At 37.2% G+C, this 27,434-nt stretch overlaps 1 protein-coding gene across 1 annotated transcript; it reads right to left on the reverse strand.

The window, feature by feature from the left end:
• Positions 1-1,311: 1,311 nt before the first annotated feature.
• Positions 1,312-27,106, reverse strand: si:dkey-27h10.2 (uncharacterized). The gene is made up of 10 exons (XM_059333950.1): positions 27,073-27,106; positions 26,314-26,544; positions 26,127-26,198; positions 25,143-25,202; positions 24,844-24,923; positions 21,663-21,759; positions 21,442-21,528; positions 16,092-16,325; positions 15,038-15,128; positions 1,312-2,708 (listed from the first exon to the last, which is right to left on the reverse strand). Exons 1-9 carry the CDS (start codon positions 27,104-27,106, stop codon positions 15,076-15,078), a joined length of 948 nt encoding a protein of 315 aa, XP_059189933.1. The 3' UTR covers positions 1,312-2,708; positions 15,038-15,075.
• Between the last annotated feature and the right edge of the window lie 328 nt (positions 27,107-27,434).

The following is a 27,434-nucleotide window of genomic DNA, read 5'->3' on the forward strand; positions in this document are numbered from 1 at the left end:
CGGCCTGTTGTAAATATACACATCGTATAAATAGAGGATACTGAGACCTGAGACATTTGGATCCAGTTCCGGGGAGGAACAGGTTTGTGTTCTGCTGCACTGGATGATTTGGTGCAGGGTGTCCATGACTGCGGTCAGGTTTGAGGGGTACACGTACAAATTTTAGCTCCGCTCCTGCCGTCACTGCTGCACCGCAGGCTCAGTGCAACATTTCATCTGCTTAATCGTGGATTAAAGCATCCTGCGGGCAGATTGATATCACTTGTCTTTAAAGGAGAGTGGAAGCCCATGGAAACAGGCTGGATATAGCAGCTGGATCAGACCCAAACACTGGGCAACACACCACTGTAGATGGAAATTATAAAAATATTATGTGGCTTGTGAAATTAACCCTTTATTGGGCAAAGAACTATATTTGGTAACTTCAGGTAATATTTCGAGAAAAAAGTTGCAAATTTACTAGATTAAAGTGGCAAATCTACAAGAAAAAAAAGTTGCAGATTTAAGAGATTTAAAGTGGCAAATTTGCGCGAAAAAACTCACAGTTTTACAATTAAAAAGTGGGAAAAAAGCAACTTTTTTCTCCCAGATTCACCACTTTAAATCTCATAAATCTGCGAATTTTTTTCTCGTAGATTCGCCACTTTAATCTCGTAAACTTTTTTCTCAAAATATTATTTTCATATGTTTTTTTACACATTCTGGCAGTATTTAATATCCTCCAATATTCTCTAGGGTTGAAATTTGGAATTTGCAAGTATTTCAGTAAGTGCCCTATTAAGGGTTAAAGAGGAATCTAGATCCATAAATATATAGACAAGTCCTTCAGTGATAAGCTAAACCCGCACACAGCAGTTATTGTCATTTATGTTGTGTTAAATCCCAGAAATGTTTTTTTTAACTTAACTGCAGTGCATGAAATAAAAGCAAATAGCATCTTAAAAATGTGATTAATCCTCCATTAAGTGTCCGTTAAATGGTCTTACTATACTTCTACAACTAGCAACACTGGTTCTAAATCAGAAAGCCGGATACTGATCCAGGAATGTGTGCATCACAGTGTCGGGGGGATTCCTGTCTTTTAACACCGTCACTTTGAACTAAATGTGTTTGCACCTGGAGCTCATGTTTGCACTTACAGTAAAACGAGTCGGGGCGATCTAAAAGAACAGTTGGTTAGAGTCAGCAGGGGAGCAGCAGAGGTGAAGTTTGGTGGACTGAACAAATGCTGATTGGCAGAATAATTATTTTCTCAGGTCAAAGTTAGCGCAAGAAAAGTTATGTCACTATTTCAGTGGGTGCAAACATGTACTGTTTATTTGACTGTTTCAGAATCTTGTACATAAAGTTTTAAGGATGAAGTGAAAGTTACACACATGGTGTTACAGGATGTTTAGTTTTAAAGCAAAATGACATAAAATAATATAAAATATCAAGTAAAAAAGCAAAGCAAAAGCAAAGTTCTTACCCTATCATTGATATGATTAGTTAAATATTTGGATGCTAAGTATTCCTGAGGCCATGGCTGATTAAAGTCACTATGAAAACCTTCTGATGGTAGAAAATTCCAAAAAAAAAACATTAGGGAAAAAGTTAAAATACTTTTTTTAATACATTCAAAGGACATTCACATCATAGCAATTTTTTTTCACATTATAGCAATTTTTTTTCAGCATTTAACGGAAACTTTGATACTACTAACAGCATGGAAAAGCACAATGCAGCGTCTACACAAATAACATAAATTTGCATCCTAAATTGATACAAAAACACTGATTCAAATTTTTAAACCCTATTTTATCTTCTTTATTTATATATTATTCTTATTTTTATTAAATCCTACACATGCATTCCAAAAATATTAACAAAAAACAGGAAAAAGTCCACAATTAAGGCCATCTTTGATTTGGGAGTAGGCAGTGGATAAACAATGCCAAGGCTTGTATTTACAAACATTTTGCATTTTAAAAACATTTATTTATTTACATTATTCACTGGCCATTAATAAGATCACTAATAAGTTAAAAAAAACTAAAAACCTTTGTACCGTATTGCAAAGTACTTAGTTCATGTCCCCCTATGTAGTATTTATAAGAAGAAGAAGATGGTTCAAACACACTATGATGTAGCTGTATGCAGCTATAAGGAGCTATTTTGTGTTTATTATTGTATAGTATTTGTAAGCAATTAAGAAGTATTTGATATGATAACCTCCACCAAAGAGATTATGTTTTTGGTTTGTTTTTCTATTTTTCAGGGGCAGATATACAAATTATTTGTAACCTTTACTAACATTGCAAGATTTGGCCTAGGTCTGGTCTAGTTACACCTGTATTTTACTCTATTAGTAACAACAGTTGTTGACAAATATATTAATATACATTACATAATATTAATAAATAAACACCTACATGTCTGCTTATAATAACATCATAGTATATTAGAAACCATTTATTTACTGTTCATAAAGGCTGAACGTGGGGGAATAAAGTGTTATTTTAGTCACAAAAATAATGACAATTGGTCTATAGATCTATAAATTGTGACTCCGTTATCAGTAAAAATCTTAAAAAGCTGAGCTCAGCTGACATTTAACTTTATAAAAGCTGCTTTGTTACAAAAAAAAATCCAAAGAGGAGGCAACAGCCAAATAGAGCTCACACAGTTTAAACAGATGTGTCCTTTTAGACTCCGGTCACTTCTTCATTCTGAAAGAGAGAAAATGACACAGAACAATGAAAACAATGAATCCTGTCCCACAGTCACATGTCCTGCAATCACCTGCTTTTTCCACTTGTAACTTCTGCTTTGGCCAAGTTTATGTGGCCTTTGCCATGACCTTTGACCTCTATGGAGAAACATCTGTTTGAGGGAAAGGATAGCTGACATAATCCTTTTTCACATCTATTGATGTGATTTATGCTTAGCCATTAAGCGGCGGCAAAAAAAACTGTGTAGTCCCTGAGTGTTATGTGACAGCAGGACAGGTAGGGTTAAATAGGGTTGGATTTATCCTCATACTTTCAAAATAAACACACAATTAGCCATTTCTATTCGTTTTTAGTATTTAGGCAAACATCTCAATGACTTCAAAACTCGCAACTCACACCTAAACAATGCAGATAATAATAAAAATAAATAGAACAACAGTTAGGGGGAAAATATGTATATTTGATTTTGGGGTGAACTGTCCCTTTAACTCTCCTGTTGTGTTAGTTTTTTCAGGAACAGCAAAAACCCAGGGTATGTTTAATTATGAAAAATTGTCAGAAACTAAAAAATTCAAATAAACTTTTTTTATTTTTGATCAATAACTCCATTACTAACCATTTTAATCAATATTTAATGCAATGGTGTTCTTAACCTCTCAATGACCATGTTTCAATGAGGATAATTCACTCTTTTTCATAAAAAAATGCATGCAAGGTTTTTTTATGTACATTTGAAAGACCCACATATAAAATACAATGGTTTTACATGGCATTGTTTTATTTTATTTTTTTTTATTTTCATGGAAAAATACTTTAAACTATATTTAAAAGGTTTTCAAACTTTGAAATGGGTCAATTTGACCCGCAAAATAAGAGGAGGGTTAGGGGCAAACTGATTCTTCAAAAGTCATTCAAACCCAATCATACATTTCCAAAGTGGTATTTTGTTCTCCCAAATTTGACCCGAGTTAATCTAAACTGCACCCAATATAAAGGAGTTTAGTTTTAGAGCAGTAATGTGACCACTGAGGCTCAGGTTGCAGGTAAGACTTCACATTGATCTTAGTCTATACAGCTATGCCGAGTTGAGCCATGGGGATAGATAGAGATCTGTGGAGACCAGTTAGCCGCTATAGTGAAAACTGGCTGCTGAAAGATCGGGCATTCCAAGGGGGATTTAGCAGTGTGGAAGAAAATGCTCAACTGAATCCCATGCAAGGGTGTTCATCCTTTTCATTCACACACAAACACCATTCAGGTAAAACAATAACACTTTGTGGAAACCGTTTGTTAAGGTTAAGAAAGTTAGTTTGTTTTGTGTTTCACTTAATTTGGTTTCTGAAGCAAATGAACGTCACATCATGTGTCACTCAGATGAACTTGTATGTTTTTTGTGAAGTGATGAATGTTTTTATTGGGGCTGTTGACACGACAATGGGCGTGCATGAAAACAGAAGTTTGAACAACTGGAGCGGTAAAATGCATCAGGTCTGATGGATTGATTACTCAGAGGTTAAGTTTTCTGCCACAGAATAACAGAATAAGGGATGTTGTTGGCAGCAAAACAAGGTGTCAACAGATTTATGGCTCAGCTATAAATTACGGATATTAGTTCAAAGAATTCCTTTGAATTAAGGAAGGAAACTTGAATGTGTTGAAGTAATGAAGAAATATGAATTACACTGAATAATTCAGCTACAAGTGAACATATTCTGTCTGTGCCTAAGATGGTACTCACAAAAGCATCAAATATACAGTATATAAACAGATATTGTTTGATATGGTGTGACTGAAATGGGAACTGGGTTCAGGTTTGGAATCAGGGTTATACTATGGTCAGTTTTACATTTCAATTTGGGCTAAGTTCAGGGTTTAGGGTCAGTCACACCAGCATTTAAAACAGCAAAATCAACAAATTCTAGTGCAATTGTCGCAATCAGTAAATTTACTTTGTATGGACAAAGTAAATGGGCACTATTCTGTGCACGGCGTTCCACTTAGGTGAAATTTGACACATGAATTTGTGCCACTGGCAGTTAGAAAGCCATACTAAACCTTTAAGTAGAGGAAGTGCTGGAGAGGCCAAAATGGACAAGGTTGTCATAGCTTTACATGTGTTGTACCATCCACTTTTGTTTAAAATTCACTGCTCCCCAGAAGAGGAATGGTGTGTGGACAGTTATAACAAAGGAGTCAATTCAATATAATACATCTTTTAAATAAACGGTGTTAACTTACTGTGCTGTTAGTGACCAAGCCTAGCAAGCAAGCTAGGAGAGCTTTTCCCCCTTCAACAAGTCTTCATTCATTAAGTAAGTCTTGCAAACAAAATGCTAACGTGGAGTAAATGGTACAGTGCCTAACTGACTCGTGCCTGAATGTTGCCGTTTGGTCAGCATGTTACTGGTCAGTTCCGCAACCAATGGTGCAATGCATCTGAACTGGGAAGTCAGAATTTGCGAGTTCCCAGTTGTAAATATCAAGTGAAAGCCTCCTGAAGTCAATCTGAAAAACCTCACAAATGCCAACCATCAACTCCAAGGGGGCTACTCTGCAGATCCACAGTAAGTGAAAACTGCAGATAGAGTATGAAACAGAGAAAGAATAAAAAGAAAAAAAGGTTTTGACCTCTTAAACTTCTGTGGACATGTTGCTTTGGGGTTTGTATGTGCAAAATCAACTGAAATTAGCCGACAATAGCTAACTTGGTGAGAACTGCTAAAGGTTTTCTTGGAGGTGCTGATCTTGGTTTTCCGACTGTTGTCAACTCTGGTGTACTGATGAATTTCAACTTCAAATAACCATATGATGAATAACTATCTTCCCCATCAAAATCAGCTTTATATTAGCCCTAACTACCTGTTCTGATTCATGCCTGATGGTGTAATGTCCATGTGGAAGCTACTCATCAGGCATCAAACAGAGGGAAACTAAAGTTTTAACATTTTTGGGAACTTCAATTCAGCATCATGTGAGAGTTCACTTTAAACTGTGTGTGAATGATGAGAGACAGAGATGTAATAAAGCCTCGGTGTGACTTTGACAGTTTGACACCGCCTGAGGAATGTGGAGTCGATGCCGGAGGCGATACCAGCAGGTGAATGAATGTGCGTCTGTCAGCAGGAGCTCCTGATCACAGCAGCTCTGCCAACTGCACAAAGCCAGGCCAGGAATGTCTACAGCGGCCCGGAGAGGACAGCAGGAGAGGAAACTGTCCCTACAACTGTAGACCTCATGGGGTTTGGAGCCGCAGGTCACTGAAAGAGTCAGCTGCATTGGGATCTCGGCACGTGGACATGAAAATGGCTGCACCTTCATGCTGTGTTTATCTTTAAGAGAAAACTTAAGCTTTGTGGTAATGCTAGCGGCCTGGTTCTAAGGCCAGTTGGTCCAAAACTTCCAGACTAAAGTTTTTTGATAACTATTTGTCGGATTGCAAATTTAGTACAGCTATTCAAGGTCCCTAGACTATTACGTAGTATTAGGGCCAAGTATGAAAAAAAAAAACAGGGACCCGGGGAAGGGGGGTAATAAAATTTTCTTGCAGATTTGCCACTTTTAATCCCGTAAATCTGCAACATTTGTTCTCGTAGATTTGCCAGTTTTAATCTCATAAATTTGCGACTTTTTCTCGAAATATTACCCCCCTTCCCTGGGTCCGTATTATTATTTTTTTTTCATACTTGGCCCTAATACACTGTCGTACTTGAGGGTGAATTTCAGCAACTTTTGTGACCTGATTGTCCTTCACATTGTCCTTTTGAGCATGCTGGCATTTAGCCCAAAATACTGCTGTCCCATCCATAACGCTAACATTGATCTAATCCTGCATGTCATCAGGGAATCAACAAAATAGACAAGGCTTCAAAGGCTTGTCCAACACTAATCGTGACAAATTTCCAAACTACAGTAACTTGTCATTACTTGGACATAAACAAGACAGCTGTTTCCTTTTTTACAGAAAGTGAGTTCCAAAAAAACAACAAAGCATTAGTAACGAGGCAGAGTAGAACACGCTCAATAAATCACAAAATGTCAAGGGTGTGATTGTTCACAACTAACCCACTATGAGCGCCGACTCTATTCCTGTATTCTCTACAAATTGTTTTCACTGTGCAGCTCCCCCAACCTTCCTCCTTTTACTTCTGTGAAAGACAGGCAGCAGGGTGTAAAGAAGTGAAACATGCACTACTAAATTAAGCCCTATAAATGTTTTGCGGGCCAGCAGCCAAAGGATGGACCGGAGTACAAAGGAAGAATCTGGAAAATGTAACACTCTAGTTGTTACATGTCTATAGTGTAAATAGGGAAGGTCAAGGCTGGGCATAATTTGACATCTCTTAAAATAAAAGGATGTGAGTCAGGGAAAGTAGGATTGTAAGTGACCACTTGGTCTTTGAACACCTGAGTGGCATTGAAAAAAAAACAAAAAAAAAAAAACTAGGTGAATGGTGGAAAAGGAAAACTACTTTAGGGTGACATTTAGGCCAACCAGTAAGCAATTTTTCATGTCTTCCCTCTGTTTCTCACAAATATTGTTTTCATATTTTTCAGGTTCTGTCCTGTGCGGCGGCTTTGTTGAAATATATCCTTGTTTGCGCTGCACATGACAGCAGCCGCTGCACATCCAATTCTGCCGAGACTTGCTCCATGACAGGCAAAGAATGCGAGCCAGTTGACTCTGACATTGAGGCAACATCATTCTCCTGCAAGTCACAGTGTACCCTTTAATTAGGATTGTCTGACCTATGACCTTTGGGAAAGGACTTCAACCCAGAAGCCTTTGCAGGTCAAGGAAGCGAGGCAGGAAGAGGACACACCGTTTGGTTCTGATAAAGAGACGTGAGACAGGAAGCTAGCCCGGTGAGGTGAACATGCAGTACGCATTGAGCCACAAAGGAAGCCATGAAGCTGGTTTTCATGTGAAATGACATCAGTTTAAACATGATCACTATGACCTCATTTGTCATTGTCTGAGCCTCAAGCACATCTTAATCTCACAGGGGCCCAGTTTCAAAACAAATTCACCTACATTTTTTAAAAACAGCTTATCTTCTTTCTCTATTTTGTTCAATGCACAGTTTCTAATATGTTAAGAGGCTGTTAAAGAGAACAACATCCTCAGAAGTCAAAAGGCCAAGCACCACTGACAGGTTTATTATCTTTATATTTTGTCTAATAACGGTCACTTGTATGCGTGGAATGACTTGTAAATATTTTAGACGTATACATTGGAGCTTTAACAAGTGAACCTGAACCCTGTGTTCAACTTGACCTTTGCTACAGGATGTGCAAGTTGCACTACCAGCAACCTCTGGGCCTGAGAAATGTGCCAATGTGGAGGTAGTTTAAACCTGCATTCTTTCTAATGTGCAGCAGGGGGCGACTTCTCTGGTTACAAAAAGAAGCGTATGAGAAAATTACCATACTTCTGACTTGATTTATTACCTCAGTAAACATTTGTCTAACAAGTTTACAGTCTTCATTTTTTAGTTTCAAGTCTTCTTCAATACAGCATAACGTTCAATTTGTAAATTCATGGCCCCTGCCAGATTAATAACCTGTATAACCTCCCAAATTCCTCACTGGCTGACATCACCACTTATTTTATACAGTCTGTGGTCTCTGCCAAATATTTTCAGGGATTAAACTAAAACTACAACTAATTTCCTTTAAACCCCTTAAAAAAGTTGATTACAAATACAAAGTTTTTCTTCACTATATTGAATGTTCATGACCAAATAAGCAACATTGTTCTGAATAAAGAAAGCTCCCCACTATAAAACTTGTCCACTGCCAATCTTTATGCTAAGCTAACATGCTGCTGGCTTCAGCTTCATACTTCCTGTACAATATGAAAGCAGATTTGATCCCCTCCTCTAATTCTCAGCAAGAAAGTATTTTTCAACTTCAACTTCAGCTATTACTTCCATACATATAATACACCTTTCAGTAGAAGCTAGCACACAATAATCCTCTTTAAAAAAAAATATAATGTATAGTTTTCTTTATGCTTTTTTATACTGCAACTTGTATAACTAGAAGTAGAATGAGTAAATTCCTTGTATGTGAAAACTACCTACTTGACAATGAAAAAAAAAAAAAAAAATCTGATTCTGACTTAAAAAAACCCCATACAATATACAATAGAGCTCCTATAGAGCCCTGTATATCATCTTACACATCTTTAAAATTTGAAACCAAAACAAACCAAAAGCATCTTTTTATGAATGACTCCTGTTGTGTGATGAGGGTGTGTCTGAGTGTCACTGTATATCCCAAAACACTGACGGGAATGAACCAAAAGTCTACGTGGTGATCTTTTTATTTACGAAAGTAGTGATTATAAAACTACCCAACATTCCTTTGAGATATAACATATCAGGTCTTTTTTGAATATTGTGTCCACTGTTCTGTTGCCATTCCCTTTCTCCTAATGCAAGATGACACTGACTCATTGTACTAATTTGAATTTAGCCCTGACATTATGCTACCCAGGTGCTATCAACCCTGAAATAATGTGACATTTACACTAAGCACTGTGCATTTAATGAAGCCTACTTTACGTTAAAGAACAAAATCTTCACATGAAAAAAGTGCTGACACACAGTAATCGCTCTAAAACTGCCTGTACAGCATTTCCCCCAGACACAGCCCTTTAATGATGCGAGTCTAATAGCTATCCTCACGACTTTGCAGTTGCAAGTTTCCAATTTCTCGGCCCAAAACTTGATGTAGGAAGTCAGGAGAGGAACGGGGAAGAACCAGCCTCCTCCAGCTGTTTTCTTCAGTCTGCGTTTTCCGACAGTCCCCTCCCTCCTGTAAAGCTGCCCAGGTGTAATAGCCAAACCTGCCAGTCTGAACCACATCAAACCTCACGAGCAGGAAGCTTCCCCTCACTGTTATTACTGAGATAAAGATCCTGCATTCATCACATGCACTATTGTCATCATGCACAACATAAATCTGTGTTTACACCGGCAATATCAGCCAAGGAAATTATTTATTTTTCTCTAACTGGGAAGCAGGAAAAGGAGGTTAAAAAGCTAAAAAGTCAAATGAGTCAATTCAGATTTTAACCTCCTCAATCTTATCCTGAGCGATGAAAAGGCAGACAGTATGAGGCCTCATTTATGACCCTGCAGCCAAACACAAAGGCTCATGAGTAACAAACTAAAATCCACAGCTTCAGATCCTTAACCCTCCTCGGCTGCATGACCCGTCTCTGAACCAGCTCCTTTTCCAGCAAACTACTAACCTTCATTGTCTCACACAGTCAAGTGTCACTCTCTTTTGCCTCCTTTCGCTGTGAAATATTCATCCCAGGCGGTACAGACAGTTTCCTCCAACATTAGCCATCAAACATAAAAGCTGAACTCTGACTGGAAAATAACACAGTGAAGTCCCAGGTCTAATTATGCTGGTTTAGTTTATGAGCTGTCGGCTCATATCCATTATCCACAACGGCAGAATGGTGAGTAGCCTTTCAACTTCAGTTTCCAGCCTGTTCATCACTTCCCAGACCAGGTGGGAATGAGCGAAGAGTTCACTTTTTCCTTTTCTCTTCTCTTTTGCAAATTGCATTACTCACTGTTTTACAACACGTCTTCACTGTGTTATTTTGGAAGGCAGACTTAAACTGAGAGCCGCACATTTTCTCATAGTTTCTCACAGTCTGCAAGGGACATGATTCACTTGTCTTTGAGTTTAAGTAACACCTCCAGACCATAGACAATAAAATTCAGCTTTTTGGACAACAAATAATCTAATAAACTTCCAGAAAAAAAATACACAAAGAAAATTGGTAACGCTTTATAATAAGGTCCTTAATAACCATTAATTAACAAGTAATAAGGCATTGTTCTCGCTTTAGATCCGGTAGTTGCAAAAAGCATAGTTAACTTATAGTTAACTTATAATAGATGAGCAATAAAGTATATTCTAATATCAATAAGCAAACAAAATAAGATTAATAAAGGCATGGCAAAGACATAATGGGTGGGTCATGGGTGTTTGTAATGCCATTATTAACACTTATATAAGCTTATAAACACACAATAATGTTAATAAGCATCTTGTAAGGACTTACAAGGGCCTTATTACTTGTTATTTAATGGTTATTACAAGGACCTTAATATAAAGCGTTATCAGAAAATTTACTTAGATGAAGGTTTAAAGAAAAAAAGGATGAAATCGAAGGATGTTTTCACAGAAGTTTGTCATCTTTACATCTTAGAATACAGTGGATGTTTACACATGATCCATACTTAGTCTTACTAGCAACTGAAAAACTGAATCCATATCAGTAGCATGTTTGACAGCTTACCAGCAAGTTTTGCACAACTATTACGTTACATGCTGTCAGGTACAGGTATTACCAGAGGCCACAAATCACAGGGACAAAAGGTACTTATTACTTATTTCTTTCCATGACCTTGGTGTTTTGTGATAGTTGTTTTGAGACATACAATCTCTATATTATTGTATGTCATAGTTTAGTTCACAGTTTACACTTTGAATGAAGTAAAAGTATGCTACACAACCAAATATGCAGCTTTGGACCAGCTTAAAATATCTATCCATCAGACAGAAATACACCTAGCTGCCATCTCAAAGTATGTGCTCATGGTAACGATTGCAAGGCTAAGTATAACTTGTGTTTTCATACAGTAGTAATGTGTTTCCCCCCAATTTCATTAATAAATAAAGTAGCTGCATAGATTATGTTCATAGATTAAAGTCAGAAGAAGTTTTAAAATAAAAAAGAAGAAGTTTAAATCAGGGCTACACGGTGGTGTAGTGGTTAGCGCTCTCGCCTCACAGCTAGAGGGTTCGCCTCCCGCCTGCGGCTCTTCTGTGTGGAGTTTGCATGTTCTCCCTGTGTCAGCGTGGGTTCTCACCGGGTTCTCTGGCTTCCTCCCACAGTCCAAAAACATGCACTTAGGTTTAATTGGTGACTCTAAGGCCCCGTTCACACAAGGACGGTCTGAACAGAAGACGCAAAAGTGGCGTCGCGTCTTCACTTTTTATTCCTCGTTTAGACGAGCGTTTTCGGGAGGAAATCTGCGTGCATACGGTGACGCAAAAGTGTGTGAAATTCGGTTGTATGAATGCCAGGCGGCATCACTTAAAGCGATAAGAGCATCTTTGGGCATGCAGAAGTTTTCACGCCACACATTTTCATCAGCTACTCCTTCCACAAAGTTCTCCACCATCACTAGATCTCCCAGGTCTCGTTCACAGCCGTCTGGCTCGCCTCCGACGAATTGCTGCATCCAAAATGTGATGGAGGTAATTACAGATCCTTCTCTGTTCACTAATACTATCTGTACATATCCTGTACATTTGGTGGAAAGACTCCTGTAAGTTTATTAGAGCTGCCAGAGCACCTTGAAGGTCCGATGCATGGAAATAATCCCACATTTGTTTATTTCCCTGTACTGGAGCATGTATGTGACGTAAACACGTACGTGACGTGAGCAGATCTGAGCAGAGTTTTGCGTTTTGGCAGTGTAGACGGACACGCTACGGCGGAGCGTATTTAACTTTTCCACTTTGGAGGGTGGTTTCAGATTTTTGCGTCTTTAAGCCCCCAAAATGCCATCACCGTCTAAACGAAAGGCACTTCCGATAAAATATTTTGTCGTTTTCACCCGCGAGCGTCCTCGTGTGAACGGGGCCTAAATTGCCCGTAGGTGTGAATGAGAGTGTGATTGTCTGTCTCTATGTGTTAGCCCTGCGACCTGTCCAGGGTGTACCCCGCCTCTTGCCCAATGACAGCCCCCGCGACCCGATTGTGGATAAGCGGTTAATGGTAATGAATGAATGAATGAAAGTTTAAATCACTAAATTTCTATCTTGCATGGAAGATAAAGGAAGGTGTTTGGTAGAGCTTAAACATGAGTTCATTTCCTTCTGTTTGGTAAAAGGTTTTTACACACTTCGGTATTTATTAAAATAAGAATACTTGTTTTAATTTTGAAATACATTGCCAGCAAAACATGTTAAAGCTCAGATGATTGGAGATACCAAAAATAAATCTACATAAAATGGACCAATACAAAAAAGGGATGAAAGTCTATTTAAATGTTGAATTATACCGTATACTGTTACTAGCTAAAAGTCAATTCTTATTTTTTTATTGCAAAAAACACAAAATAAAATGTAAAAACTGTAGCTGGAAAAAATTCACCACATAAACAGATTTCACATAGGACATTTTTACATTAACACAGTAGTGAAAAAATAATGGTGGCTGAATTCCGTTTAGCTGCTTCAGTTTCAGTATTACTATTAACCCTTTATCAGGCAAAGAACTATATTTGGTAACTTCAGGTAATATTTCGAGAAAAAAGTTGCAAATTTACTAGATTAAAGTGGCAAATCTACAAGAAAAAAAAGGTCGCAGATTTACGAGAAAAAAATGGAAAAAAACTACTTTTTTCTCCCAGATTCACCACTTTAACCCTTAATAGGGCACTCATTGAAATACTTGCAAATTCCAAATATCAACCCTAGAGAATATTGGAGGATATTACATACAGCCAGAATGTGTAAAAAAAAAAAAACATACAAAAATAATATTTTGAGAAAAAAGTTGACAAGATTAAAGTGACAAATCTACAAGAAAAAAATACTTAGATTTATGAGATTTAAAGTGGTGAATCTGGGAGAAAAAAGTTGCTTTTTTCCCACTTTTTTCTTGTAAATCTGCAATTTTTTTCGCGTAGATTTGCCACTTTAATCTAGTAAATTTGCAACTTTTTTCTCAAAATATTACCTGAAGTTACCAAATATAGTTATTTGCCTGATAAAGGGTTAACACCTGTGCTTTTCCTACTATGACAAGTCAAAATATCTGCTGTGTCATCCTTTTAGTTATCTTGAAGACCCACTCTATGCGAGCAGGTATTCAGAGACAAGAACGAGCACCGAGCTGAGATGGAGATGCTTGGGTGTTTTTGTGAGAGCGGAGATGATCCGTGACGGCTAACACGGAGCATCTGAGTGGTCAGCCTCTCAGATGTGAGCTTATCACCAGCTGTTAAGAGCGGTGTGAATTCCTTGGGCCTCAGGCTTCGGCCCTGAGTGTTTCTGGGCAGATTGGGAGAGCGAGCGAGTGCAGGTGCAGATGCGGGCCTTACATCCTGAAGCACATGATGATTAGACTGAGAGGGCCCGTGTTAGTACTCGTGTGAGAGGAATCTCATCCATCAGTGGAAGACAGAGCAGGAGGGACCAGAAGAAGAAAGGAATGAAGCCAAGTGTGGTTTATAGTGTGATTCTGGTAGAAAAAGTAAAATATATATTTTTTCTATACGGTTGATATCCTACAAAATAATGTTTTTTAATAGCTGCAGAACTACTTAAAGTTAGGCAGCAAAATCACTTGTTAAAGGTTATGAAAAAATAACAGGGTTAGGCTCAAATCACTGAGCTACTAAACACAGTTAGAACATGAGTAAAAATGTTTTCAATGGGAATTGTCTCCTGGGTCAAAACCATCCACCTCCTCTCTCACCCAGCATTGTGTACACAGCCTGTATGCTACATAAACTGACAAACTTTTGTGGCAAACTGTAGAAATTGCATTTATGTCATGGGATAGCTATATATAAATTCAGTGCTTTACTTTATTTGTGGGAATAAATGCACCGTTCATGAAAACAGCCTGAAAGAAGTTATTTTGCATAAATAAAGTAAAAAAGAGAACTGCCTTTTATTAGCATAGACCTTTAAATAAGCACAAAGATGAATTGTATACACTATATTTAAATAAAAAAACAAACAAATCTGAAAGATCCACTTAAAAACTTTTCCCTTGGTCTTCATTATTAGATTGAGTTTGCTCAGCTGTCATCACGTGTCATCACCTTTGGTCACGTCATAATGATGACAAAGCTTTTGATTTAGTTAATAGTTACAAGCTAATAAGTAGAACTTGTGATAATACAGGTTGGCAACAAACCTGTTGTTACCAAACAAGTGAAAATCTATTAAAAAGTATCAAAAAAGTAAAGTTTGAGCGGGCAGAGAGGCTCAGGTTTGGATGCAGCTTCCAGAGGGTATTTATAAACCACTGGATGTCAAACTGTCAATGTGATTTACAATTTTGGAGACAAGCACACTTTATAATTTTAGACTTAACGGTTATGACTCCTCTATTTTTAATATCTCAATTCAGGACAGGAATCTGTAACATAGCACTCCCAGTGGACGGACACAAGCTCTGTGGACCTGCGGTTCAGGGCGGAGGGTTTTCCCCTTTCACTAACACCTGAGCTAGCTGAGCAGTGAAGCAGCTGTCTGTCCTCTTTGTGTCTTACCAAGTTCCTAAAGAACAGCAGAGGAGCAGAGATGTGTCTCACACCGGACAATCAAGAGGAACGTCCCAGAAGGTGTTGCTCTTCTTCAGATCTGTTCACAACGAGAAGCAAAAGGGTTAGATGTGGCTGGTTTAGAGAAGTGAATCATCATCTTTTATCCAAACAGCAAATTGCTGTATTGTCCCCTCATAACGAAGAGTCAATTAATCATTAGTTTCCCCAGGAAGGGATCATTTATGGGTTAGTATTGAGAGGATACAGCCACTAATTACATCCAGAATCCTTAGCTTTGGCCCTAGAGACCATCAGGTTTAATTCCACTCCAGAGGAGGACAGACTTTGTTTGATGTGCGAGCGAGGATAAACTGAGAAAAGAAGGTTTGTTATTTTGTTCCGTCTGTGATGACATAAAGGATGTACTTTTTTTGTAAAATTACATCCATTTAAGTTGATGTCTTTTGGCTGGATGACTATGAAAAACTTAAGCTGTGCAGACGATTTTATTTGTCTGCTTGGGAGAGAAGGCACAATATTTTTTTTTAGACTGAGCTGAAGAAGAACCTGTAATTCTTTGTAATGGAATCTGTGACCACTGCAGATACATGTTTGGTGTCTTGTAAACTTGTTAAGTTTGGACATACATGCATGACACAAAAGCACATTTCCAAGAAAACTGAAGAAGGTTTGCACAATATAGCAGGAATTTAGTGAATGATAGAATAGTTGTAAGTTTTCAGTTTTGTCACCCAATTAGAGGAAAATATGTTGAAATGAATCATGTTGCAGTAAGTTGGAACTCAGATATAAAAATAGTAAAGGACCTGCCACTCAGTTAAGTGAAGTTACAGTTAAGTCATCAAAGTCTACAGTAATAACAGGATACTTTTAATATTAAATTAAGTGTTCCAGACTGAGGATGAATGCAGGGATATATAGACAAACATTAAAGCATGTGATCAAACCTAAAATACAATTATGAACCTTAAAAAGAGCACAATAGGTCCTCTTTAACATCTCAGATGGTACCAGGAATGACACATTTTTAAATACAAACCTCTGAAGTCAGCATTGTTGCTGTTGTTCTCATTTGCCTCCTTCAGCGATTCCACTGAGGTCTTGTTGGAGGCGGCGTCCTCGTCATCAGTTTTCTCCTCCACATTCGGCTCCACAGGTGCAGGAGGACTCTTCTCGGCGGCGTCCTCTTTAGGTTTGTCCTCAGAGATGTCTGGAGACGGCGGTGGAGCTGCAGACTCAGCGGGGGGATCGGTGGCAGGTTTATCAGCTTCAGCTGTGAAGGACAACAGAAACAATCCTCATTACTTTTTCTTTTTTTTTCTTGTTTCAACAATTTTTATTGATTTTTAACAGTGAATTAACAAACAGACACACAAACAATAATAATAATTACAAAATAATAATAATAATAATATATATACACTACTGGTCAAAAGTTTTAGAACACACCAACTTTTCCAGAATTTAATTGAAAATGATGCAGTTTAATGTCTCAGTGTACTCTGAAATTAATGCACATTTGCAACGTTTAAAATTCTTTATTGAGCATGATAGTGTTTTGAAAGTAAAAAAAGATTCAAAATCACATTTTATGTTGGACTGAAGGACTAAAAAAAGACACAAAATGACCAAAAAAAGACACAAAATGACATGAAAAGTATTAAAAAATTGACAAAATAGCCCAAGACTCCATAGAGTTAAGTTGTTAACCCATTTCTTGTTCACTGAAAAAAGGCCTACTTGTATAATTCTGAAATGTACATTGTTTTTTAGTTTTGGTTAACCTGGCAGTTCACCACTTACCTTTGTACCCTTTCAAGCTGTTAATTTGACTTGAACTGCTTGAATTTCAATAAAAAACTGGAAAAATTGGGGTGTTCTTTTGACCTGTAGTGTATATACACACATATTTCAATTAAATAAAAAAATTAAAAAAACTCTTCTATCTTACGTATGCACATATATATATACATACATATATGTAAACAAAACAAAAATTAAATAAACAAATAAAATTTAAAAAAAGTGTACACAACAAAATAATGGTTGCATTATACAAACAATGATGAAAACCAGCCCACCCTCCTCCCACAACCTCATTACTTTTTCAGTAGTTTCAAGGACATTAATACTGTAGAAAACAATTTATCGATGAATCAACACCACACACAGGTTGAGTCATAATGAAACTGTCATCTGGAAAATTGGAAAACCCAACATTTAAAATAGGAACTTAGACTGTTGCAATGAATTAATTGTGTAACGTTGTTGAGACATCATTTGAACTATGACATTGCAGATTTGATTATTTTGTGTACTGTGTCTTAGCACCCATATAATAACAGTAGCCTATTTTTACTCATATAGCCTGAGGTGGTTTTGCCCTCTCTGACAGTCAGGGGTAGGAGGGTTTCTCTCGGGCAAAGGCATTTCAGGGGGCCACCACATTGGTAATGAGGCGGCTGATTACTGACCAGTTCCTAATGAGCCACAGCCATGCAGCTGTTGGAGGCTGTGGGAAAGTAGGGCGGCCCCATCATTATCTGACCCAGGGTTAGGTGGAGGGAAAGCGGAGATGAAGGGGAGAGGAAGGTGGCCGTTGTTCGAGACATAATTCTGCCATGAGGCTCCTCAGGCATCATTCCAGTCTTCAGAGAATTATCATGTCTGTTTGGTTTATGGGCGGATGACTAGACGCTTTATCACGGGTGGACTCTCGACCTGACTGTCAACTTTGTATTCTTCTTTACTATACTGAGACTGGACATGTGATATGTAAAAAGTAGGGATAAACCAAACCGATGTTCAGTGGCTGATATTGCCCAAAGCCACTGGGTCAGATATGGAGAAAAAAGAAAAGAAAGTATAATCTGATCTGATCAATAAGCCTAAACTATTATGTCGATGCTTCAATAAACTTTGGGTGACCTGCTGCAGAGAGAGTTGAGTAGCATGTGTAACGTGAACAGTTAGTGTTTTATTAATAAGGTGTTGTTGTGGAGTAGTTGTGCCAATGCCAAACAGCTTCCTTCCCCAAGCTATCAGACTCTTAAACTCTTAATCAGCAACACCCCCTGGACTTTACGTCCCCCCACCTCCTACTTTTTGCACTATACTGCCCTGTAAACTCGTTTTTCTATATTTTCCATATTTTTTTATGTCTATGTACAAAACACTTTCTGCTGCACTTCTGTGCAATATAAATATTCTATTTGTACAGTTTTATATTTTATATTTATACTTTATTTATGACATGCCAGTACAGAGTACAATCACTGTGAGCCAATGCAACAGAATTTGTATTTTATAGTTTCATCCCTTTCACTTCATATCAGACAGTCACTGTATTAAAAACGGTAATTTCACCTCATAGAACAAGTTGCTGGTCTTCCATTATTTGCAACGTAAAATTCCTCTTTTTGTCAAAGGAGTTTGGTGGCTTTGAAGAGAGCATGGATGGATAAAATGGCTAAATATATACGCTTTGCTGCTGCCCCTGTCCACAGCAGTTTATCGCCCAGCTTACATGCCAGTTCTCTTGTCTGCGTCTCCAAACTGGGGACGTTCATGTACTGTAGGTAATACAGTACGACTGTGGATAATTACCTCATACAACCTCACTTCAAAAAATCCAAACTATCCCTTTAAAGACTGGAAAGCTGTTAGCACGACTCTGTAAAGTCAAAAATAAATTGCTCTCCAGCACCTCTAAAGCTCACAAATTAACACTTGGAGAACAACAGCTGGGTGCAGTGACTATCGAGAGTTTTTCAGTAAAGTTACACCATGAAAATCACTTAACAACTACCAGACTGATTGTTGTGGATCTTTCTTTTGGTACAGATGCCCACGTTGCCCTTTTCACCAGCACCATCATCAAGTAAAAGTTCCTATTTGTCAATACTTTTATATATGACCAAGTACCTACAAAATTAACAACATACACTTTAGAAAATTCCATCAACTGTATGTGCAGCTTAATGAACATCCTGTATGTTTTCTGTGCATTAGTGTAACAGTTTCTTGGCCACACGTGTTGAAAAATGTATTTTAATCTCAATGGGACGTTTGCATGGTTAAATAAAGGAATAGAAAGGAGAAAAAGAAGAAGAAGAAGAAACATTTGCACTTAACCCACAGGAAGTGAGAAATCAGACGGTTGGTGAAATATTTTTACCTGCAAACTGACACGCAATCCTGTTAATAGATCACTAACTCTTGATATGTGTTGTAATCTTGTTTGTCACTTTTGTATCTTCCGGTTAAAAAACAATGGTGGTGTAGGTCAGAGTCCAGAGTCAAGTACCAAACTTTGAGTTTTGAATCCCAAACAAGTTATACGGCATGCTTGACCAAATGTAATGCCATTTTAACAAAACAGCGATCAACTTTATAACCAAAATAAGGAATGCTTTTTAAAAATTTGCATTTATTGGTTAAAACTAGTGCGACTCAACTTTATCATTAATAAGTAGTGCTGAGATCAAACTTTCATAACATATAGCATGGCTTGGGAGAAGAAATCAATTATTTTTAAGTGAAAAGGCTAAAGTCCAAGTCACGAAACACTGGTGTCCAAGCCAAGCTGCTATTTTTTTTGTCTAAAATAAAAATAAAATAAAATAAAATTTGTGACTCAAGTCACGTGACTTGACTAAACAACTTTGATATAAAATGTCAAAGACCAGATATGTTGTGCAGTATGCGTGCAGCTGTAAGGTTTCTGGGTACTAACTACTAATTTTCCACTCAATTGCCCAGTGTTGCTGCAAGTCATATTAGTCATTGATTTGCACAATGTTGTTTTCCTGTTAGTCTTTTAGACTTATCTCATTTTGTGGTTTAAAGATGCTTCTCGTCATCGCAACAGTGAAACAAGTCACGAACATTCAAGTAGCTTCCCCTTTGGATGCAAAAAGAACTTCTCAGTGTGACAAAAAAGCTATTAATTAAACTACAGTTACGGTTTTTAAAAGCATTTTAGGGTCCATGGAGATAAGGACAGACAGTTTGAGTGTTTCTGTGAAGTCAAGGGTGTGTGCTGGGTGAGGATGTGACTGTGGTTTATTTTCGCAACCAGAAATGTCCCATCAGTGCTGCAGAATATTAGCTTATCAGTGACACAGTTTGTAAAGCATCTGGTTGATGTCTTCAATTATTAAAACACTTTAAGACAGTTTGAGTGCACTGCACCAGCAATTATCTTTAGGTACATGATTAGAAATCATTAGCTCTGATTGCTTATGAAGTTTGTTTCCCATGAGAGGAAGAGAACAATTTGAAAGATAGTTGCTTTTTAAAGCGGCCATCAGCACTGTCCATTTTAAACAAAGTGTGGCCCCGGGCAGAGAGGCAGGCCCAGACATGATCTGTACCTTTTACCTTTCTAACTCTGGAGAGACAGCTTTGTGTGAAACAGGAACATTAATTCTCACACAGTAAAAAATGTCACTTATTTTTGTAGCATGTACCTTATGGCACCTTATGTCTTATTAAAATTGTAGGAATTGGAAGAAGTCAACCTTCTTAAATTCATAAATATAATACTTTTTACTCAATATCTGGATTATTTTACAACTTTAAAGTGTATTTTTTTTTTTCCGAATGGCACTCACTCATTTTGTCTTGCAATATTATGTTTAAAAATCTTGCATAAAAATCTTAAAAGCATGCCTAATAGCCACTGTAGTAAGTATGAGGCGTCAGCTGCACTTATAGCAAACTGAACAAGCTTTTAATTTGTTAACTTGGCTTGCATTTCCATCAAGTGGTAGATATGAGTACTGCAGGCTGCATTTTCAGCTTCTCTCAAAGTAAGGAAGTGTCGCGTGTCAGTTGTGCATACACTTTTAGTCACAGACATTTCAAAATATTTCTGTGGAAGTCTTTAACTGATCTGAATTTATTTGCACAAGTTGTTTTTCAAGCTTGCGTGAGTCAGGCTGCTCTGCAGAATTTTAGATTTCCTTCCTCACAGTCTATTCATAAACATCTTGTGGTTTGACAAAGTTGCTTGAGATATAGTAAAACATTTTTACTTTACGTTCATTTATTTGACATCTGTATTAGGCTGAAAAATCAATGCCTGTGCTGAGTCAAAACACATTTTCGCTTCAGGTTTAAATGTTCTCTTTGCCTTCAGGACTTTGACACTATCTCACAGTATCACGGTGTTCATTTAGAGTGTAAAAAACACACCAACCCTACTTCCTTCTGTTCAGTTTAACTGATCTTTTGAAAGAGGAAGGAAAATGCCTCACCACTGGCGCAAAAAATACTTCACATTCACAACATGATTTCCTACAACTGAAACCTGCCCTGTTTTTCTGAGTTCTATTGACACAAAAAAACATTTATAAAAGCAAAACCGGTCAGAGGTTTGTTTTTACCTTTCTGCTCCTCCTGTACTTCAGCTTTTGCCTCTGGTTCTTCTGGCTGTTTTGTAATAACTTCTGTACTTTCAAAGGTTTGCAGGCCTGAAAAGCGTACACAGGTCAGAATGTATAATATTTTTGCAACTACAGAATCAGCATGGATTTGTAAGGTGATTGTAGTTTATTAATGTGAGATGTGTTGTTGATGTACAATGATGTGAGTGTGTTGGACTGACCATTCTGAGGTACAGCATCAATGGGTAGGTCAGGCTCCATGGTGCTGAGAGGGATGTTGGCTTCATCCGGTCTGGAGGTGAAGTCAACAGAGTAGCGCTGCAGATGAAGGGGGATTCAGAACAAACATATTAGTGCCACAGAATTGAGGAAAAGGTGCAACTATTTGGGGAAATGACACGATTTACGACTCTTTCATTTCAATATGCTAAATATGAAGTTGCCGCGAACAGCCGGTGTTACGGATTAACTTGTGACCCTGTTAACTGGGCAGTTAAAAAGCATTTTACCTCCTAGGTTAAAAGTCCGACATAGATAATCTATGTGACACATGAATACTAAAACAGACTCCAAGTATCTATTCTGACTTGTTAATAAATAAATAAACAAACAAATAAAAAGGGCAGCTACCTAACGTTATTCCCCTTTTTTCTCGGCTGCCATGACAACCACAGGAACATTCGGCTAAGAGTCGCCGATTACCAGGGGTCGCTTTTTAATCCGTAACACTGGTGAGTTTAGTTTATGACCGGAAACAGTGAGAAACGGCTAGCTTGGCTCTGTCTAATGCTGGGCTTACACCAAATGATTTTCACAGTCCAAAACTAAAAACTGAAAGATTTTCGTAAATCTAGGAGTCTTACCGGAGTCACAGCATGCTCCCGTTAAGTGTAAGGTAGTAATCTGCACTGTTTCATATCAGTCTTTTCCTAGTTTTAGGTCTGTGATCATATGAAATGTGTTTGATATTATTGCAAGTCGCAGTGACGTAACACAATCAACAACCAATAGATGAGCGGTTCCAGACCGGCCAGTAAAACAACTTCCACAGGAAGAAGGAACATCACAATAATGTTAGTAAGCTCAGTCCTAAATACAAATATAGTGATGTCATATATTTATTTAAATAAATGTATACATGAATAAGTAATAAATAATCGAAGATTAATGTATGATAAACTAAACGAAAGTTGATAGAGCTGATAAATATAATTATTCAATTAAACAAATTATAATTAAATAGGATATAAATGTGTATCATGAATTCTTTTCTAAATTGTCCTTTCCTTTATTCTTCCATATATCTATTTTTACTGTAAAATAGTCAACTTTTCATGTCAGAAAACCAGAAACCCTGTTTCAGCTTGGTGAGGTGGCATTTTGTGGCGTCTTCTCTTCTTTATGTTGTTTGGTAGGTAAAAAATGCTAAAGGAAATCTAGTTGTAGTCTTGTAAATAGTGACCCTGAAAGATACACAGTCTTTGTAGAAGCTCAGTGTGAGACTAGGGGACTAAAAACTCTAAACACTTGTCTTTAGATGTGAGCAGGTGTGTGCTGATAGTCTTCCAGGAGTCTTTTCCAAATCTTTTCAAAGTCTTCTGGTGTATAGGTAGCATAAAGGTGAGAAAAATCCGTCTACCAACACTACTAAAAATCACTCATTAGTTAACTATCAGCTAATTACTCTCTGGTAACAGATATTTGTATATGAATGCAGAATTTTTTTTATAGACAACTGGACCATATTTGGGCATCAGAAGCGTTTTGATTTCTGTTTGTATTCCATTAGCGTCGATCAGTCACGTTTGGGTGCATACAGGTAAACAGGAGAAGAGGAGAGAAACAGAGGCGAAACGATCTATGTATAAAGCGAACGCATTGACAAAAATTTAAACCAAGAGGCCACAGCCTATTGATTAACCACACTGCAAAAAAGCCAACTTGTATTTTTTTGCCTAAAACAGTGATGTAAGTTGGTAAAACTTGGAAATATAAATTATTGACATTTAGGGCAATAGCTTAATGTAAGTTAGCGCAACAAAGGAAGCCAGTTGTCTGCTCAAAAACAAGTTGCTGAGTTGTTGTTACTTATATCTTTAAGTTGGGGTTCAAAACAAGGGACAATAGTTCTGCTAACAATTATTTATTTGTTGTGAAATGCGGGAAAGCGGTGAAATTCGGTCATTAGCGAAAGCTACCGGCTAACTGATGTTAGCGGCGCTGCTTGTTACAGCTACAAGAGTAGCCATTAGCGTATCAATGCTAACTCAAAATTGTGGTCGCAACATTAGCTGACATTTCATAGTGGCGTTACAATCGTGCCAGTTCAGCACATTGCAGAAGTAAAGGTTAAAAGTTAATACAATGTAAAATTATAAGTTCAAAAATTCAGAGTTGAGCAAACTCAAAAACAAAACTTAAAATATTTAGTTTAATTGTCCAACTTAAAAATGTATCGAAGTTTGTTGCCTTGAAATTTTGAGTTCACCCAACTTTTCTTTTTTTGCAGTTCACAACTTAGATGGTTAACGTATAGCTATGCTAGTATAGCTAAAATACCTACTTGTAAAACACACATGCATGCAGAACAAACACATCAAATCAAGACTTCTGTACCATCTGACTATTGTCTTTTGCAGTGGTGGAATGTAACAAAGTGCATTTACTCAAATTTACACGTACTGTGCTTAAGTAAAATGTTGAGGTACTTGAGTATTCTGCTACTTTCTACTTCACTACATCTCAGAGGTAAAGATTGCACTTTTTACTTCACTACATTTATTTAATACCTTTAGTTACGAGTTACTTTGCAAATTAAGATAATTCTCAATACAAAATATAAATCATCTAATAAATGATGATGCTTTATTATGGATTAAACTAACCAACAGTAAAAAATAAAAAAATAGAGGAAAAAAAGTAATAGAAATAAGCTCCACCTATACCTGATGCAACTTAAAAGTGATAATCAATAAATAATCCAAATAATGTGAAATGGACCATTCTGCATAATGAGCACTTTTACTTTTGGCTTTAAGTATGTTGATGCTGCTACTTTTCCACTTTTACTTGAAAGTTATTGTAAAATTTCGGCTGCAGGACTTCTTCTTGTAACAACATTCCTAAATTGTGGTATTGTTACTTTATACTTAAGTAGAATAAGTATGTTGTGTGTACCAGCGAAAAATGTAATTTTTTACTTCAGTGTGGATTCAACACACAAGGTTTAATGTGTTATTAATTAATAGGCCTTAAGCTATGCTAACTGGCAGTTGGCTGTAGCTTCATACTTAGAAAACAAAAGATCAGAGTGGTATAAATCTTCTTATCTTACTCTCAGAAGAAATCAAATGAGCTTTTCTTCGGAAATATTGAACTATTCCTTGTTTGTACTTTACTTACCCTTGTTCTCTTCCGGGCCAAGTAGCAGGCGACCCCAAACACAATAGCCACAAGGATGATGACAACGAGGATGATAATACCTGGAGGAAGTAAGACACATTCACATTCATGTTTATAAATGTTATTTGCTTATATTGTGGATGTGCAATGGGATCACCAAGCAAAGATTGTATGGACGTAAATCTATATTGTTAGTTTGTAGCTTAACTTACAATATAGTTATAACTGTAAAAATACATTGTGGTTTGATTTCACTTAATAGCATTTAGGCTACTGCAGCATATTAAAATGTTACTCACCAGTGATGTCACCTCCTGATTGTGGTTGAGGTAGTGTAGGTTTTGGTTCTGGAGTGGTGTCTGTAAAAAAGAAAAGAAAAATGTTTATGCAAGAAAAAAAAAAGGAAATCAAACATTGTCATTGAATTGGACGTTAGGATGATAATGATTCTATTCATTCTTCTATTCATAATAAAGTCAGAAGATAAAGCTGATTCCAGGCTTCAATCCACTGTAAATTATATATTCAGCTGGTTTAAAGCTGTATTAATAGATTTTTGGTCACTTTGGGGCAGCAAAAAAACAACCAGGACATTATCACCTAGCAAAGCTGATGGATAAAGTGAAATCAGACATTGCCAATTTAAACTCAGATATTCTCCATCATTTAACTTTTTTGATTTAACAAGCTAAAACGTACAGCAGGTGGTGAGAACTCTGTCTTTAATTAGCTAATTCTTCTTAAAGCGCAGTGGTGAATGTGGTTTATGCTTAAGATAAATATAATTTGAGTTGTTTTATTTATACCTATTTCAGTCTATGCAGTGATATAAACCTGACACAGAGGTCTGGAGTTTTACTGTACAGTTACTGTAATTATAGGGCTGTAAGTATCATTTTCATTGTCAATGAATCTGCAAATTATTTTCTCGATTAATCGATTCATTTTTTTTGTCATAAATCGTGAAAAATGTCTGAGTCTTTACCAAAGCCCGAGATAACATCCTCGAATGTCTTGTTTTGTCAACAACTGAAAATAATTTCCGTCATAGAGAAGTAAAGAAAACTGAAATTATTCACATTTAGGAAGCTGGAATCAGAGAATTTTTACTTTAAAAAGTGATCAAACTTGTTTAGGATTAATTGAATTGTTGCTATTTGTACATAAAGTGTATCCTCACAGTATTAAAATGTTTAGTAAAGTAAAACTGTCAGATCCTCAGGCTAATCAAAGACAACACCAAATTGCAGAATATAGTTTATAAATTAGCAGTCTGAACTCACTTTCGATAGTAGTTGGTCCTTTAGGCGGAGCAGTGGGTTTAGGTGGCATCGTCTGGGGCATTGTTGTGTTAACTTCATCACGTGAATCAGAGAGGCAAACAAAGATGCAGACAAAAACAATCTTAAAACAGAGAAAAAGTGATGAAGAATGCGTAAGACAATGTATACGTTGGTCAACAGCTCTCACCAGCCTCTGTCGTTGACGATGACATGGTGCTGTTGCCCTTGGTGGTGTCCATGGCACTGTTTATAGTGGGGATACTGGTGCTGAGGGTACTACTGATACTGGAGCTGGTGGTCCCATCGGGTGTGCTAATAGTGGGGGAAGCACTACTGACACTGTCAGTTTGCACTGAAGCTGTGGAAAGCGTTGCGACTGTGAGTGTCGTCTGTGCTGTGACAGAAGCCACAAACAAACCTGCAGGAAAGAAACAACTCTTATAGTTGAACACAAAAAATACATACAGTAAATTCACAACTTTTTCAGATTCAGCAAACTTTAGTTTACGTTTTTCTCTGTCTGTTTGTCTCATGTTTGCTGGTTTTCATTATGCTGCATTTTTGCATATGAACAACATAGAATTGATGACAAAAAAACAAACTTTACTGCAGATAAATGTCTTTGTTGATCTGCGCCATTAGATTATATTGTATTACTCACAGTAGCTCTGTTAACTGTACGCCTTAAAGGGAACCAGCTGTAAGTACTGTATAAGGTGTGGCTGCTTGCATTTTGATGAATTTTTACTTATACACTCTCTCTTCAAGCTTTTATCCATTAGCAATAATTTATTTACTACTTCATTTACCATCTACTATCAATTCCCTGAAGTCAAACATACAGAACATTTGAGGTAAAACATTTATACTAACAAAACTTAACACATTTTTTTAGTCTGTTAGTGTAAGCAGGTGCATTTTAAAAGACACACAAGAAGAGCCTTACCCAGGATGAAGACAGAAAGCCCAAACGATGGCATCTTAAGTTTGTTTGGTGCGAAAAGTCTAGATGTACAGTATCAAAGCTTTGAGCCCGAAGGTGATGCTTTCAAACACTGCCTTTCTTCTTTAGTGCCCCAGGGCGTTGTGTGCCTCTAAAGGAACCAAAAAAGAGGATCAACGCCCCTGACCACAGCAGGATGCATCAAAGAACGGTGTTGCTTAATCTTTGTTAAGTGAGAGGAAACACACTGCTGTTTTGTTGCTTCAGACTCTCTTCTACAAAACAATACGAGGTGTGTAAACGTCTCTAATATAGTGAACAATATGGCATGTTTGTGCACCTGTGAGAGCAAATATTCCATCTAA

Source organism: Centropristis striata, chromosome 1, assembly GCF_030273125.1.
Source record: "Centropristis striata isolate RG_2023a ecotype Rhode Island chromosome 1, C.striata_1.0, whole genome shotgun sequence".
In the NCBI taxonomy this organism is placed as follows: domain Eukaryota; kingdom Metazoa; phylum Chordata; class Actinopteri; order Perciformes; family Serranidae; genus Centropristis; species Centropristis striata.